The following is a 17,698-nucleotide window of genomic DNA, read 5'->3' as shown; positions in this document are numbered from 1 at the left end:
TTGGAACTCAGAGTAAATATCCGATGGCAGCCCCTTGGTCCTGATTGTTGGGAAACGTAGTAGAAAACAAAAAAAGCAGAGTTGTGATCGGACCAAGGGGCTGCCAATATGAAGATGCATAACGTGTTGTGATCAACGATCGTTACCGACTTCGGGAGTGCATCGAAAGTAGATGAGTCGGTGTAGATCATACTTGGAGTCCCTCGAACGTCGATGACGATCCCGCGATCCGCCCTCGAACGATCTCTTGAATAGAAGACCGAAAGCATGACCTTTCTACTTGGTTGCAATCATACGGCCTTCACGATCCGACAGCGCTTCACCATCCAGAGCTAATCGTCGCCAGAGAATTAAAGGGAGGAGTTTAGAACCACACGGGGGCTTCTAATTATGAGGATTATAGGTGGCTAGAGCTTGCTCTAATTAGTCAATTAGGACCAACTAGAACATGCACTAGATCAACTAGAGGAGGCTCCAAAACTTGTGTACTCTATTGGGCACCAAACCTCCACTATATATAGGTTAGAGGGGAAAGGGAGGGATGGCACCAAGGAGGGAAACCCTTCTTGGGGCGTCCAACCAAGGGGAGGAGTCTCACTCCTTCCCCAATTGGGCCCTTGTGGCCCAAGTTGCCTTCCACCTCTTGGCCTTTTAAGGCCCGTTGATATTTAAATTAAATATAAAATGTTCTAAATACTTCTAGACCATTATATATATGATTTAGCATCTTCGGAAACATTTTTCACTGAAGGAAATATGCCCTAAAGGCAATAATAAAGTTATTATTTTATATCTCCTTATATCATGATAAATGTTTATTATTCATGCTAGAATTGTATTAACCGAAAACTTGATACATGTGTGAATATATGGACAAAACAGAGTGTCCCTAGTATGCCTCTACTTGACTAGCTCGTTAATCAAAGATGGTTAAGTTTCCTAGCCATAGACATGTATTGTCATTTGATGAACGGGATCACATCATTAGAGAATGATGTGATGGACAAGATCCATCCGTTAGCTTAGCGTTATGACCGTTCAGTTTATTGCTATTGTTTTCATCATAACTTATACATGTTCCTCTGACTATGAGATTATGCAACTCCCGAATACACTTAGTGTGCTATCAAACGTCACAACGTAACTGGGTGATTATAAAGATGCTCTACAGGTGTCTCTGATGGTGTTTGTTGAGTTGGCATAGATCGAGATTAGGATTTGTCACTCCGATTGTCAGAGAGGTATCTCTGGGCCCTCTCGGTAATGCACATCACTATAAGCCTTGCAAGCAATGTAACTAATGAGTTAGTTACGGGATGATGCATTACGGAACGAGTAAAGAGACTTGCCGGTAACGAGATTGAACTAGGTATGAGGATAACGATGATCGAATCTCGGGCAAGTAACATACTGATGACAAAGAGAATAACGTATGTTGTCATAAGGTTCGACCGATAAAGATCTTCGTAGAATATGTAGGAACCAATATGGGCATCCAGGTTCCGCTATTGGTTATTGACCAGAGAGATGTCTCGGTCATGTCTACATAGTTTTCGAACCCGTAGGGTCCGCACGCTTAACGTTCGTTGACGATATAGTATTATATGAGTTATGTATGTTTGTGACCGAATGTTGTTCGGAGTCCCGGATGAGATCACGAACATGACGGAGAGCTCCGGAATGGTCCGGAGGTAAAGATTGATATATAGGATGATATGCTTCGACCAAGGGGTGAAGCCTACAAGGCTTTAGGTTGGTGCAAAAGGAGTTTTGCGGAGGCCAGGGGGCCAAATGCCAGAGACCCTGGCATCTGGCCCTGGGCCAGACGCCGAGGCCCATGGCGTCTGGTCCAGACGCCAAGGATTTGTGGCGTTTGGTCCTGGAGTCCGAGTGGGACTCTTGCCTTTCGGGCAAAACTGACTTTGAGGAGGCTTTTGCTCCAAGTCCTCCATGACGGCCTACAGGTGCCGCTCCTCCTCCTCGGCCTTCATGCCGGGAGGCTGCGGGGGTGGCGGCACGGGGAGGTAGACGGTGTCGGCGTCAGGCCACGCACCCGCGTGCGGCCGCGCACTCTTGGCGGGCTCGGTTTCCCGGCGCATGCCGTGCTCGTCCTAGAACCATGTGTCCCAGAGGGGTGAGTCGATGGCATACCAGCGGTCGGAGAGGAGCTCGGGCTGAATCCTGGCATGACGGCGGGCGATCTCCTGGAGGCGGGCACGCCGATCGTCGGGACGGGGGGAATGGGCACCCGATCCGGGCTCAGATGCCACCCATTGGGGAGGTGCGCATCTGACCACGGCAGCGGGGTGTCGGCCTCCCAGTACCGGCGGCACACTTCGACCTTGACATAGGGTCGGAAGCGTGGCGCGGCCGTCGATGAGGAGATCGAGAAGGAGGCCAGCGAGGTGGAGTGGTTGGCCGCGCTTCCGGACGAGGCGGGCGACGACCTCGCCTCGCGGTCGTCCTTGCACTTCTTGTCGGGGTGCCACTTCCAGAAGCCCATGGTCGGCGGGGAGCGAGGTGGACTGCGGCTAGGGTTTGGTGTCTCCGATGGAGGGGGCAATGGTGGGGAAGTGGATGGGGACGGGGAAGTGGAAGTGGCAGTGGTAGTCCACGGCTTCGCCATAAAAAAGGACGTGGCCAGGGGCCGTCTGGGTGGCTAACTTGGGGGCCCATCCACCCGTGCGCATTGACTAGGGGCGGTGGGAGGTAGTTGGACAGCCGGCACGCGGGCCCGAGGCAGACGTCGTGTGCACGTCCATTCGTTGTCTGCGCGACTACATAGCTCGCTCAAGTATGCGCTAGGAATGGGTTGAGCCGGACGAAAAACGGATACAATTTGAGAATGGAGTTGCGCGTTGGGCCGGCTCGTCTGTCCGTTTAGGCTTAAACGGACGCAGCCGGGCTATTTGGGGGTCTGTTGGAGTTGGCCTAACGACCACTCGCTTAGACGCGCCCATTATAAACAGGTGAGGTGAAAACGGGTCTTCTTGCCTAAGACCACGACGGCTGCACCGGGGCGCCCAGTCAGCCGCTGGGGAGACTACCTTCGGCCTGCTCTTCCCTCGCCGCCGCCACAAGGGGCTACCGGGCAAAGCCCACGCGGCGGCGGCGGCGAGGCCTTCTCTTCGGGGCCAAGGCACGAGACGGCATGGGTGCGGTGCTTGTTTCCGAGCAGCTGCTAGGCAGAGCAGCCCCTCAGCGTGCATGGCTGCATGGCAGTGCAGCAGCATGCGTCGGCGGCAAGTCCTCCCCAGCCGGGCTGTTGTTGCCGCGCCTCCCTCGCCGGTGCCCTCCTCTCCCTGTCACTTAGTTCGCTCTCCCTCACCGTGGCTCACTCAAGGAAGAAGAAGGAAGGAGGGGGAAGAACACGAAGTTTCTCCAGCGCACGAACGCTGCCGCCGCACGCACGGCCTTGTATTCCACGAGCACGAACTCGTCACAGAGCAGAAGCATTAGACGGGGTCTTATACCCAGGGATGCGCCGGGCATGCACCCACGTCCCAGCCCACGTCGAGCACCCGTCCCGCCCGCTTCTACCGCGCCCTCCCCGACATGCACGCACACGCCCGGGCGCGGCGAGCCCGCGATGGACCAGCTCAACGTGCTCACCCCACGCGCCAACGGCTACCTCTACACACACCCGTGCGGTGTTTGATCACATGGACACGCCCATGCACCGCACCCACGCACACACGCTCCCCGCGGTCCCGACGCGCCCGCTACGTTTGGCGCGCGCCCATACACGCGCCCGACGCGGTGAGCTCGTCGCCGCGGCTTATTCTGCCTAACATTCGCGCCCTAAGCCGCAGCTCAGAGCAGCCCGGCGTCCTCGGCGTCCCCGTCGACCAGCAGTGCATGCTCCGGCGCCGGCGCCTTCTTCCACCGCGGGCAGTCACGTTTGAAGTGACCCCGCTCGCCGCACTTGTAGCACCGGCCCTTCCGGTTGCCGCCGAAGCCCGACGCCTCGCTGCGCGCCCCGTCGTCGTCGTCCCGAGCTCCGCCTCGCTGTCGTTCACGCGCCCGCCATTGCGCCGCGGTGAACATCAGCTGCCCGTCCGCGCTCTCGCCGCCTGCCTGCCCGCGTCGTCGGAGCCGTTCGTCGAACGCTTTCAGTCGCCCGAGCGCCTCCTCGAACGGCATCGTCGACACGTCGCAAAACTGCTCGATCCCGGCCACCGCCGCGTACAGGCGGTCCGGCACGGAGTCGAGCAGCTTCTTCACCAGCGCGGCGTCTTCCAGGGTTGAGCCGAGCGCCGCGTAACGCGCCGCCATGCCACCGAGCTTGCCGGCGAACTCGTCCAGCGTGTCGCCGCTCGCCATGCGCAGGAGCTCGAACTCCCCGCGCAGTGTGCCCAGCCGCGCCGCCCGCACGCGGTCCGCGCCGACGAACCGCGCCTTCAGGCTTGCCCATACCTCCGCCGCAGTTTTCTTTGCCGCCACCTGCAGCAGCAAGTCCTTCGCGAGCGCGCCGAGCAGATACGCCCTCGCCGGCTTATCCTTCTTCGCGATCACGGCGGCCGCCGCGTCCTCCGGCACGACCACCGCCTCCCACAGCCCGGCCGCATCAAGGTTTGCCTCCACCTTGATCGACCACGCCGTGTAGTTCTCTCCGGTGAGCAGCGGCACCTACTACGGCAACGAACCGCTAGCACCGCCGCCGTAGGGGACGATCGACATCGCCGGCGCGCCCTGGACAGAACGTGGCTCTGATGCCAAATGTTGTTGCCGCGCCTCCCTCGCCGGTGCCCTCCTCTCCCTGTCACTCAGCTCGCTCTCCCTCGTCGTGGCTCACTCAAGGAAGAAGAAGGAAGGAGGAGGAAGAACACGGAGTTTCTCCAGCGCACGAACGCTGCCGCCGCACGCACGGCCTTGTATTCCACGAGCACGAACTCGTCACAGAGCAGAACCATTACACGGGGTCTTATACCCAGGGACGCGCCGGGCACGCACCCACGTCCCAGCCCACGTCGAGCACCTGTCCCGCCCGCTTCTACCGCGCCTCCCCGACATGCACGCACACGCCCGGGCACGGCGAGCCCGCGATGGACCAGCTCAACGTGCTCACCCCGCGCGCCAACGGCTACCTCTACACACACCCGTGCGGTGTTCGATCACATGGACACGCCCATGCACCGCACCCACGCACACACGCACGCCTACGCACACGCTCCCCGCGGTCCCAACACGCCCGCTACGTCTGGCGCGCGCCCATACACGCGCCCGACGCGGTGAGCTCGTCGCCGCGGCTTATTCTGCCTAACACGGGCAACGGCTTTGTATCCCGACAGCGCGGCATCAGGCGTGCTCTACGGAGTCTCCCTGGCGATGGATTCTGGTTTGTCGCATGGTTGTACTCAACGGCACGTCGGCACCGGCTAAGCGATGCGGATCGCGGGCGACAACGGCTTCGGATCCCGGCAGCACAACATCGGGTATGCTCGAAAAGTGTCGTGTTGATCTGACGGCTACGCTCTCCTGATCTAGCGATGGTGATCTGCCTTCCGGGCTCTAGTTCGGCCATGTTCGTCCTTGGGCTGATGGGCCTGTGCAGAGTTTTCTCTGGCGAGGTGCCCCTTTGTTCATGTCCGCCGCCACCACGGCGAATTACGGTGGTCACCGAAATGTCTTCGTCAGGATTTCTCCTTGTAGATCCGATGGTTGACTTCGCAGTGAGATGCAAATTATGGACGATGATTTGACGCAGAGGAATGGTTGTGCAGCAGTGACAACAATCGTATGTAGCTGCTGGTATCGCAAATAAGTGGTGGCGACAACACATAAGTGACGTCGATGGTGCTGGTACTCCAGTACTTGGTCTCGAGCCCCGGAGTAAAAGCCTAGGTCATACCCGAGTTGGTTATACCTAGCAATGACGATGTTTTTACATTGTTACCTTGTTGAACGCATTGCTCGGATATGCTCGGACTGGTTTTTCAAGGTGAAAACCTAGATTCTGGATGAATTCGGTGACGGTGGCGTTTGAGCGTCGCTCCCTTCATGAAGGCGTTGCTGTTGAACAACCTCGTCGTCCATGTGGTGTCATGAGATGGTTGGTGCGAATAAGGTCATTGTCGTAGTTTGCCGATCGCGGATCTGATCGCTTTTTTCTCTCTCTCGCCTACACATGCTATTTATGACGTATTTTTTGTGTGCATGTGTTGATATTGGCTGTGTGCACCTACCTATGCAGAGGCTGGGTGTGTGCTCATTATATTTTGTATCCTCGTAATGCTTCATTTTAAGCCAATAAAATACACCCTTTGTCGAAAAAGACCACGACAACACTGAAACCAAGGGCGGAAGGGCCTGCCGTTTAGCAGCACCGCTGAATGACTCGACACGTTAAGATTTTAAATCCAACGACACTAAGATGTCGAAACCCTTTGACCCTCATGATAGTCGATAGAGCTGACCAGGAAACTGAGCCAAAAGCTTTCTGGAAATCGAGCCTTACAACAATAACAGGTTTTTGCCTTTTGAAGCAGGACTGGACCATATCAGCAGCGTAAGTGAAGTTTTTGGTTATCCCTGTCCCCCCAATGAAACCCGTTTTATCATGATGTATGAGCTGAGATATGAAAGGCTGAGCCCTATTTGATAGGCATTTGAAAGCGATTTTAACAGCGCAATTCTGGAGAGAAACAATCTTCTTGGGTGCAAAACAGAATCAGGTGGATTGCACCAATCTCGTTGGGAAGCAAACAACAAAGGACAATATTTTCAGGGCATTAGGGAAACAGAATCAGGAACTGTAAGATAAAGCATAAATTAATTCTCCAGCTCTTTTAACCATTTGCGGATGAATAATCTGAGCTTTCTGCTAAAAGAATGTATACTGCTTGGACAGATTTTTACAGGTTTCAACAAGATACAATATTTTCAGGAAGAATGTTGCTCCTACATAATCTAAGTATATTATTTACCTATGAATGAGAAAGCAGTTCCCATTTAATTTCTTTACAAAAGTGTGAACCCTTTGTCTTGGTTTTTGTGCAGATGTCCAAAATGAAGCCCGGCGATCACATCATCGTCTCGAATTTCTCGAGTTTCTTCACTCTTCGCATAGATGCAACCAATAATGCCAAGAAAATGCCTGCAAGTTCAGTTGGGAGCAAGAATTGGACCAATCAAGAAAGGACATGTTGAAAACATCAGTAGTTTAAATTCAGGTTAGCTTATAGTACAAATACAAGCAAAGATAATGAAAACTTTCATATAAGGTTGAAAGTTGTCGTATTATGGAGAATTTGTCGAGCGGATTTTTCAGGAAACAAGTAACAAATCCTACCTGCGCCGATGAAAGACCCATTTGCGACTATTTGGTTTCCTTGACTACCCATGACGACCCCAATATTCAAGAGAGTACCACCCATGGCTGTATACATGGTCGCCATCTGAAGTACGTTAGCTTTACGAGCAGCTCGTTCCGACTGCAAATGCCATCATGTAAGTTTCAGGTTGACTTCCGACCAAAGCAACAAATAGTGGAAACACTATGTTTTCAAACTAGGAGTTACTGAGCACACAACAAGTGCTTGCCATTAATTTATGATGACAGAAAAAGGTGCTAGACAGAAGTAAAGTCATCAGCAGAGCCATACCTCAAGTACTCTGACTCTGAGTTTCAGATCACCCGACTCGAGTTGCCCCACAAAATCCTCGATCCGTTGGATTCTGTAGGGCATTGAGATCGTAGAATCACGGGCCTGTATATATGGTGATAGCAGTCAATGGCATGCGCAACAACTAGAAGCGTAGAAACGAGGGAAAATGAGAAAATCATATCAATCACAGATTTAAGTCTTTACATCATTTGCTTGCTTTCTTATCTCCTGGACTAATTCAGGTCCAGCTCTTCGTCTCGTTTTCAAGTCTAGCAGTTCCTGGAGTTCAAATGGAATAAGGTTAGAATTCACAGATAGATGTTGAAAGGATAAAGAGTTTCTGCTGTTATGAGGAAAATGGAACAGAACTATGTTAGCAGAAATAACAAGTTGCACACGAGCATAGCATATTAACAAGATGATCTATCTTGGTAACAACTTCTATATGCTCTAGCAAGTTGGAGTCCACTTCTGAAAATTTAAGAGAGCAGAGAAAACATGCTTCCATTTTCTAAAAAAAGGATAAAGAAAAGAAAACATAGTGGATGGAGGAGTAATGGTAGGATGGAGAATAATCCTAACCTGTGCATATGGTGCAGCAACTTTGACAAAGGAAAAATCAGGATCCAGTATGTACCCGATGCCTGTGAAACATGAATATACCAACACAATCATTGACCGACAAATAGTTAATCTAACAGATGGTAAATAGGTAAACTTTTTATTAAGTTAATCACATAGCTAATAATTTGAATATCAGTGTGAGTGTTTAGAGGCCTGGAGCAGGTCTCAAGATATATGCTTCATTTCACTCGGCCAAACGTTAAGTGCTGTGCTGTGGGCGCCTGGGTGGTAGAATTAGAAAAATCACTCAAGGAGTATACAAGTTCTGAATAAAAAATCCGAAACTGCTTGTCTTCATTGATTTTTTTACACATGTAAAATTGTGGCGAAAAAACATGCTCATTTGTGTTATGCACCAAAAAATTTATGTACAGTTACAGTCAGTTCTAGACAGTTGTTCCTTCTTTATTTGTACATGACGCAAATGGACACATTTTGGCTCAATTTTTGTAGGTTCACAATCCAGCCAACAATGTATATCCACAAAAGGTTTTGAATTTCTTATAATTTAATATGTGTCTTCTAATTTTTCATCAAATCACCTGGGTGCATGCACTGCACAAAGTCCACTCTCAAGTCTCGATCTCAACCACAGACGACATAACAAAACACGTCACCCCATTTGCAGCAAGTGCATAAAATTGATTTACTACAAATAACTAATGACCTTCGAATGATGAGAAGAGATTCTTCAAAGTGGAATGAATATGTTTTGCAGCTTAGAGCCATTATATCCTTTTAACAACAGGTAGAGATGCATTTTTCCTTTGTTATTGTTTATAATATACTGTTTGCAAATGAGGAACATTTTGCAAGATTATAACCAAGAACATACTGAGATATCTGTACCAAATCATCAAGACATTGCATTCATAAAAATGAAGAAGAAATCAGAAGTGATACTATCGAAAGAAATGGATCCGTAGATATTGTAATGTTGTCAAGATATACGAGAATGGAGAACCTTCAAGAGTTGAGAATGCCCTTATGACGAACGTAAATGTGGAAGGAAAACGGAAAGGTTGATCTTGCGCAATTGCAAACAAGTCCTGGGAAGGTAAAACACAGGATTAACTTCAATATCTCAGTCTTTTTACATGCAAACTGATTCATGTAAAATTATAAGGTTAGGCAACCTCTCCAATTGCAGCTAGAGTCTGCTGTTGATCCGGTGACTGGCTCAGCAGATTGTCCAAGAAATATTGTACGGACCTTCTTACCTGTATAACGAAAAGGGGGCAGAAAATAAATGTTGAATGAAATTTCTTCAATAACTTTTCTGCCCAGGAAATAACATGTCCTACAAACCGGCGAGAGGTCTCCTGTTGGCTGAAGAGCTTCCAGATCAATTAAAGCTTTTATAACCTGTAAGATAGAGCTGGCTGAGAAAGAGAGAATATATGTACTGCCCAAAATATGAGCATCTTAAATTACTCAATACCATGCAAGGTAAGATGCTAGGAAAATTCAGAAAACTATTATGTGTGCACCACTCATATGAGGATATGAAGATACCTTGTTCGCATCCTTCTCATACACGGCATAGAACAAGGAGAGTAATCTATCTCGAGTGAATGATTTGATTTCACCCATCATTCCAAAATCATAATATATTAGAGAGCCATCCTTGTCTATGGCAAGGTTTCCAGGATGAGGATCAGCATGGAAGAAACCGGTCTTCAGTATCTGTGTTTTACATGGAATAAAATCTTAGTGCAAATAACTATCACATGCACTGATCCACTAAAAAAAGAAATAACTTGGTGTCAATATTGAGCATAAAACAGAATATACAAAATATATAACACAGAACTTTGGAGAATGAGTGAGTGAAGGTTGTGCATGCTTAAACATCTATTAAGACAACCAGGCAGCCAACTGCACCACTGTACAGGATCCAGGAATTTTATATCATCTAGCAATACCGCCACTTCTTTGAAATTATAAGGACTGCATGGTTCGATACTTACGAGCCAACATGTGTGGTCGATATGTATTTCTTAAATTATTGCCAACAGCATCCTTTGAGATTTTTACTAGGCAAAATGTGGAATCATGGAGTAAAGGCAGCCAAAGAGTCCAGGCTTAAAAAAACGAGACTAGTACTGAAGCAGAGCCAGACCATCTAATTTTTGATACAAAATGTAAAGTGTGCCATGTTTACCCTGGCCTCTCATTTAAGAAAACAAAAGTAATCTAATAAGATCATGCAAACTCTCTTGAAACCAGCCAGTTAATAGCCCAAACTGCATGGTTAATACTTCCCAGATAAAAATTCTTCAACTAAAAACAAGCCCAGTGTTAAACATGATACTCACAGGTTTTAGTCACATTTGACAGGCAACAAATAGGAAATTTACAAAGGCAATAGCCCAATAATGAATTATTAAACAAGTCTTCTATCAGTTTTCTTAGAAGAGTAGACATTGTGTTGTGAGAAGCGTTTTCTATAAATTATGTAAAAAATCACAAGCAACTAAACCGAGCTTTGTACAAACATAAAAGGTACACTAAGAAAACATTGACCTGAATGAGGTACGACTCTATTGAACGGGATGCAATCAGAGAACGACTATATCCCCGGCTGTCTAGCACCGCCAAGTTGTTTATCTTAATACCTGTATAAATGACAACACAGATTAAAATAGAATATTTCATGGTAAAAAATGTTATAAAAACATATACTTCCGCATTACAACTGGAAAAAATTGGTCTGAGTTACAACTGAAAGGACAATCGTCCGCTAAAACACTGTGCTTGATCTTCGTTGTATTAAGTGAAAAGACAACAGAAATATGTAAAATTCCTTTGACAGCAAAAGTTGAACCAGAAGGTAGTCACATTAATTTGGCGTGTAGAAATATATGTGATCATACATGGCTAGATATAATGGATTTATTGATGTACTTATTAGAATTCTCTCAGGCGAGACAGGGGATTGAAGATCAATAATTGGCATAACCATATAATAAGTAACTGAAAGTGGATTAGTTTGTGCAAGCCTATTCTGCATGACAAGGTAATATGCATGTATATTACTCCATCCGATCCAAATTAATCGTCGCAGCTTTAGTGAAACTTTGTACTAAAGTTGTGACAATTAATTTGGGTCGGAGGGAGTACTTCAAATCTATACAAGAAAAAGAAACTGTATGGCATCATAACTGATTTCACTAAATAATAACTAACATGTCTAACAAATCACTTTATAAATGGATAACCATTGTGAAAAATACAAACTCTCAAGAAAAAGTTAACTCGGGTTACTTCAAATTACAAGAAATAATTAACACGTACCAGGAGCATACTCCAGGGTTAACACCTTTTCAGTTGTGTAATCCCACATGATAAGCTACAGAAGCAGCATAATGGCAAGTCATTTTAAACTTTGAAGCAAGATTTCAGAAAGAAAAGAATAAGGGTTTTGTTTTAGTACTCCACTTTAACTAAAGTTTAGGCATCTCTATGCTGATTGAATGCAAGTAAAATCATCAACTACAATTTAAAGGGGTACAGCAAGCCACAAGCCACGTCCAAGAGTACAATCTGTCCTGACCAAACCTTTACTGCTTGGGCTACCCACTAGCAATCAACCCAAACATATCATAGGCTATTATATGCAACAGAAAGTCAGAAAACGTCCCCACTTTCTCTGCTATTGGCCTTCCTAGGAAGGCAAAACACAAGAATGGAAAATGTATGAGGTCTGAAAACCAAATAAATTAATGCTACAGAAAGGATTTATGCTCCATACCGTGCCTCACAACATTCATATACAGAAACCACCGTACTGAACTAATCAATCAAAAGGCTATTTGGAATGCTGCAGATTTTCGTATCAATTATCACAAGCTGCATGCGGACCAGGATGAGACCAGGCAGGTGATTGCAAGAGGATGCCTGCTGGAGGTACAGAGACCAAGCAGACAGATTGGTCACTGTACATTAAACACTCAAAACATTCCCCATGGGGATGTTTGCCCGTTCTTAATTTGATTAAGTATTGTGAGTAGGGCTATATGATTTTGGGTATCTTCAAAGTGGAGTACTGAAACAAAGCCCTAAAAAATTGCATTTGGAGTCCAAAAGACGTACTGGCACGCGAACCCATTTTATGTTTCTGAAATCTCGACGAAATCTGTCTGCATTCTTTCCTTCATTGATGTAATCAATTTCTTCATACAAAATTCTGAAATCACAGAAATCAGGGTGGTCAACTTCTGTTTGTAAGTTCAATTTCAATACTAAAAACTAGAATAATTTGAGATCTCTGTCTCTGAACAGAGCTGACAATCACTACTTTTATTACAATGTATTCTCTGTTTTCGTAATCAAAGATGTTCCATGTATGATATATTACCCTCTCTTACAATTTAGTGAATATAACCGTTGTGAGGTACTACCTAACCAAAAATAGGTAATATATGTAATAAATTACCTGAACCTTGCCAATCTGATATCATGTTTTCTTTGTCAACTTATCAGTTACTTACACGGATAAATCCAAAATAGACATGATGAAATCGCACACTGGCATGACCAAGTCAACACTTATTGATTAGAAAAAATATCGAGGTCACAATATGAGATAAAATGGCATACAAATAGTCATTCCACTAAAGCAACATAATTTCTCACAAGAACTGGGTACTGAACAGGAACTGGCATAGAATAAGCACATTGTATCCATAGCTGAATAATGGATTATTACAAATAATGCATATGGATGGTCCAATACATTGATGTATACTTACTTGGAACATTCATCATAAATACCAATCCAGTCCCTTGAAGGACCTCCAAATTTTTCACTTCTCTGAAAATACTCGGCTACTAGCTTTAGATTCCCTAGAAGAAAGCAAAGATGACTAGAATTATTAAGAAATTTATAAAACATTTAACATACAACAGTTTGGGTAAATAATAGACAGGAAATAATTGTGACTTTTATAAACTTATGCAAGAAATGAGAGGAACTTTAAAAAGAAGAAACACATAAGTTCTTAATTTCACCTATTTCTGCATGTATAAAAGATAAAAATACTATCAAATTCACTGGAAGTATGGAACTAATTAGAATAGTAACCGCTATATTTTCAAGAATAATAAATAAATCATCTCAACTTATATTAGTTTTGTTTGTTAAATAAGCAATAGTTTCTGATTTAAGAACACCAACAACATATATGTGAGTTATTTGTTCTGTTTGTTAAATAAGCAATAGTTCTCTACTTAACACCAATAACACATGTCTCTTACTTAGGTCAATATCAAAAAGTTTTCTGAGCCCTGGTCGTTGAACTTTCACTGCAACTCTCTCTCCATTATGAAGCACCGCACGATGTACCTGAAAATTGATATCACGGGAATTTGTAAGTACAATTTGAAGAAACACGGCATAAAGATCATAAAGACTGACATTAGACAAATATGACCACTAATCTCAATGGTGTAGTATCATCAGTATGTCACAGTAAAAGACAAAGACATCAGATATAAACTGGCACAAATTATAGGCAAACATTTTACATATGAATTATGAAAATAAGAACACTGTATATGGTAATTAAATAGTTTAACTGGCATGAAAGGAAAAATATGTATATTTTATATTCTTCTTAAATACTAATAATGATATAATATGACGCTGCCTGAATTGTCAATGAGTAGGGAAAATGTATATGCTGGATAATGTAGGAACTAAGCACCTGACCAAGACTAGCAGCAGCTATTGGACGGTCCTCAAATTCTTTGAACGCAACATCAACTGAGCACCCCATTTCCTTCTCTATGAAAGCCTTTGCCTTCTCAGGAGAAAATGCAGGTACTCTGTCCTGCAGAAAAGCAAAAGGTACATGGTGCATGTTTACTATTTTGTTAAAGAAGTACACCATGTAACAAACTACTACAAGCCAGTAAACAGGAATAATCCTTTGCGAGAAAGAAATAATTCTAGTTTAACAGAAGAGAGGAGATAAAGAAAGGAAGCCTTCACCAAAATTTCCTAGACAAAGAATGAATACCTGCAATTTTGCAAGCTCATCAACGAATTCTTTTGGGAACAAATCAGATCTTGTGGAGGATAGCTGTCCAAGCTTGATAAAAGTTGGGCCAAGCTGCAATACTTGTTCTCTTAACCATGATGCAGTGTTTCTCCTCCGGATTTTCTGCGAATTCAAAGGCGGTTCCAGTTAACATGTGCAGTAAAACAGGAATAAACCCATTTAAGCAGTCAAAACTGATGTGGTTTTGCACCATTACTAAAGCAAAATTCTCATGTGCTAACAACAGGACTTCAAGACCACCTTCACATTGGGGATTTTCAAGGAAATGGCAGCTTACAGTATTTTTCATATCCTGACTTGACTGAACTTATAGAATTACTGGTTAAATTGCTTAGCCATTTCATAGTTAATGTACCTGATTTTCCTCTGAGAATCCACCTGGATAGGCCCATTTTGCATTGTCAAATAAAATACGTATTCGAAGAGAAAGCACGAAAGACCAGATATCTATACTCCTCTGCACAGAGTTGTAGTTAGCCTTTGCCCAACTGAATCCCTCGTCAGATGGCAAAACCTTGAGCTCCTCTTCAAAGGGGTCATCTCTAGCACTCATTTGCTTCTGGGTCTTAACTAGAGAAGACATGTTGCTGCCATTCACCAAACTGGTCCCAGTAACAACCACCTTTGGAGAACCGTTAATGACTGCTCTGGTCGAACCGTTGACAACGCCATTTGTAGAACCGTTGATGACCGCCTTGGTTGAGCCATTGACAGCTCCATTCAGAGAACCATTAACTGTATCTGTTCTTGCACGGCCACCGCCCTTGCTCCTCATCAATTCGGTTGTTGGAACCATCTTCCTCGATCGGCCATTGGTAGTATATTTCTCGGATTCTGTGGACCGGGCTTCTGCTCGGAACATTGAAGATCTCTTAACCAAGGAAGAGTCATTTCCATACCTTGGTAGTTTGGCATTCGATATAGACGCTGAAAAGCTAAGATCAGCCATCATCATCGCCATTGGACAATCAAAAGCCCCTGTGTGTAGTGCCTTGCCATTATTAGTATGAAACAAATATGGAACACGATGAAATGTCATTCTAACCACAAGTACAAGGTAGAGACAATAATGAGAAGGCCCTAAATTATACAAGATCTTCCCAGTTTCCAACAAAATAAGTAATGGCCTGGTTCCACATGGTTACTACGTATCAACTACACACTTTCTTTCAGAAGGAATAACTACAGATTGTCCCGAATGAGTTAGTCAAGAAACCATCAGAAACATATATCAGGGTAGAAAAGAACCATATCGTCAATTAACGGCCAAATTATCAAAATCATGAATTTCGTCCAACAAGACTGCCTGGGCATCTACCAGAAAGAGATGCAGCAAACATACAGAATCCCAAAAACTACACCTTCGGTAAATCAGTTTCACCCAAGGCGCTGCGAGCCGGCGGAATCGAGCATCAGATTCCGGAAGAAACGAAAAAGGACTGGGCGGAACAGAGGGGCGAAATGAGTGGATGCGGGGGAGTGGGAGTTTGGCAAGCAAGGAGTACCTCACGTGGGCTTTTGATTTCTCGGGGCGTGGAGAAGAGAGAGGAAGAGGAGGCCGGTGACTTCTCTGATTCGCAACTGCAGCTTCGGCTCACCTGGCTTGGCTTGGCTGGGAAGAGGACACCACTCCGCCACGAAGTGGAGAGGAAAATGAGGCGCACGAGGAGGGACGATTTTAATACTATACACTTTAACACTGTTAGGCAACGTGTACATCAAACCACCCATAAAAACGTCCGCACCGCTATTATCCATCATATCTTAAATATCCATGAGCGCGTCTTAACGTTCAAAATCCTACAAACTGATATCAAACCAGCGGAAAATTTGTGGCGTAACTCGTGCTACGTAAGCCTCCGACTGAGAATTTGGATTTTTTGTTTGCCTCACTTTACTTCTAACTTTGATCATTTGCCCCCCCCCCGACCCACCAGATTACGGTGGAGCCGAGGCCACTCGCCATTGAGATAACCCTGGGGCGAATTATCAAACCCCATGTAAAATGGGGCAAATGATCCAAATGCTCGCCTCCGTCTACACAGCCCCACCCATATCCCTCCTCGCACCTTCCACTCTAGATGTCCATCCGCTCTTGGCGCTCATTCTTGTCCGTCCAGAGCAGACGTGACCAACCACTGCCGCACGCTAGCTGAACGGCGTGACATTCAATCGGCACAATAGTCCAGAAACTCACACCTGCCCGCCGCTCACGGCGCCTCCGCTCGCTCTACAAGCCACGTTAATGCCGGTTCAGAAAGACGTGATCGGACAAAACGATGGGATGACTTCCTACCATATTCAAACTATCGTTGGCCGTCCATCTACCTGCCCGGTATTCAACCTGCATGGCAGACGAGAAACCCACTTCGGGCGCCCACATTCAAACCGCCTTCGGGCTGCCCTGCGCCCGCTATTTAAGAATGGTCGTCCGCGGCACAAACTGCACCTCCTCCAAGCCCCATCTCCCCTAGTTTGCCCGCCGACGCACCACCGCTTCCCGTCCACCTTCTTTCGCGGCCGTCGACGCAATGCTCGGTACCATCCGTGGGTGGTCAAAGAAGCTCTCGCCACTGCACCGACACGAGATCGCGGACCTTGTGCACTGCTGGCAAGCCCGGCGTGTGCGCCACATAAACGCGGGACTTCCTGCGAGCTTACTAGAGGAGAGCTCGGACGACGAGGACCGAATGATGGAGGAGGCATCTGATGAGGACCAGGCGCTCACGCCGGTCATGCGGGTTCACCATGTCGCAAGCGTAGGTGCGCTTCGACAACATCATGGTGGTGGTAGAGCAGGAGGAGTAGGCGGCACCGTCGATCTCCGCATTTCGGATGATGCAGGAGGAGCAGCGGTACAACCTGCAGCTCCTCAAGAAGCACTGGCTCACGAAGGCCAGATAACCGACAATTAGGCAAACGAGGAGGCCTCCCGGCAATGGCCGTGGAGAGTCCGAGGCACTGTGGATGGGCAGCGGCGCTGTACGAGTCCATGCGCAACGCCTACGTCATCCGCTACGGGAGCAGTGGTGGAGCCAGGAAAAATGTATCACTAGGGCCAAGTGCTGTTAAAACTAATTAGGGAGGGTCAAACCATTGAAAAACTGATTTTTAGCAGCAAATAATCACTATTTATCCACTCTATGCACTAAACCCCAGATGTTAGTGGGGGAGGGGGGGGAGATCCCCTGCTGGTCCCCCTGTCTCGGCCACTGTGTGAGAGGTTGGGATTTCGCGTCAATGAGGTTGAACGCGAGCACCTGGTTGAGGAGATCACGTCCGGGGCGGATGTGGAGGCGTCACAAGTGGTGGCGGGCGAGGGACACTGTCAATGTCAGCAGCTCCACGTTGTTTGCACCGGGTTGTAACAACCACAAGGCCGGACTGTCCACGTCGATCATT

The 17,698-nt window shown here is 46.5% G+C and overlaps 1 protein-coding gene across 3 annotated transcripts; it reads right to left on the bottom strand.

The window, feature by feature from the left end:
* Positions 1–6,753: 6,753 nt before the first annotated feature.
* On the bottom strand, positions 6,754–16,023 carry LOC101669853 (protein ACTIVITY OF BC1 COMPLEX KINASE 7, chloroplastic). Of its 3 annotated transcripts, XM_044540833.1 has the most exons (18): positions 15,802–16,023; positions 14,652–15,274; positions 14,255–14,398; positions 13,940–14,065; positions 13,491–13,578; positions 12,986–13,079; positions 12,327–12,420; positions 11,529–11,583; positions 10,758–10,849; positions 9,747–9,917; positions 9,540–9,596; positions 9,368–9,451; positions 9,196–9,280; positions 8,190–8,251; positions 7,812–7,886; positions 7,605–7,709; positions 7,292–7,433; positions 6,754–7,096 (listed from the first exon to the last, which is right to left on the bottom strand). In XM_044540833.1, the coding sequence occupies exons 2-18, from the start codon at positions 15,255–15,257 to the stop codon at positions 7,023–7,025; spliced, it is 2,154 nt and encodes a 717-aa protein (XP_044396768.1). In that variant the 5' UTR covers positions 15,258–15,274; positions 15,802–16,023; the 3' UTR covers positions 6,754–7,022. The 3 variants fall into 3 exon arrangements, 2 of the variants coding, with proteins under 2 accessions (XP_044396768.1, XP_044396769.1); XR_006459576.1 differs by lacking the exons at positions 6,754–7,096; positions 7,292–7,433; positions 7,605–7,709 and having other exon boundaries at positions 7,825–7,886; positions 9,368–9,596; positions 15,658–15,965; XM_044540834.1 differs by lacking the exons at positions 6,754–7,096; positions 7,292–7,433; positions 7,605–7,709; positions 7,812–7,886; positions 8,190–8,251 and having other exon boundaries at positions 9,119–9,280; positions 15,658–15,965.
* Between the last annotated feature and the right edge of the window lie 1,675 nt (positions 16,024–17,698).

This window comes from Triticum aestivum, chromosome 5D, assembly GCF_018294505.1.
Source record: "Triticum aestivum cultivar Chinese Spring chromosome 5D, IWGSC CS RefSeq v2.1, whole genome shotgun sequence".
Taxonomy (NCBI): Eukaryota; Viridiplantae; Streptophyta; class Magnoliopsida; order Poales; family Poaceae; genus Triticum; species Triticum aestivum.
This window is presented reverse-complemented; position numbering and strand designations above follow the sequence as displayed.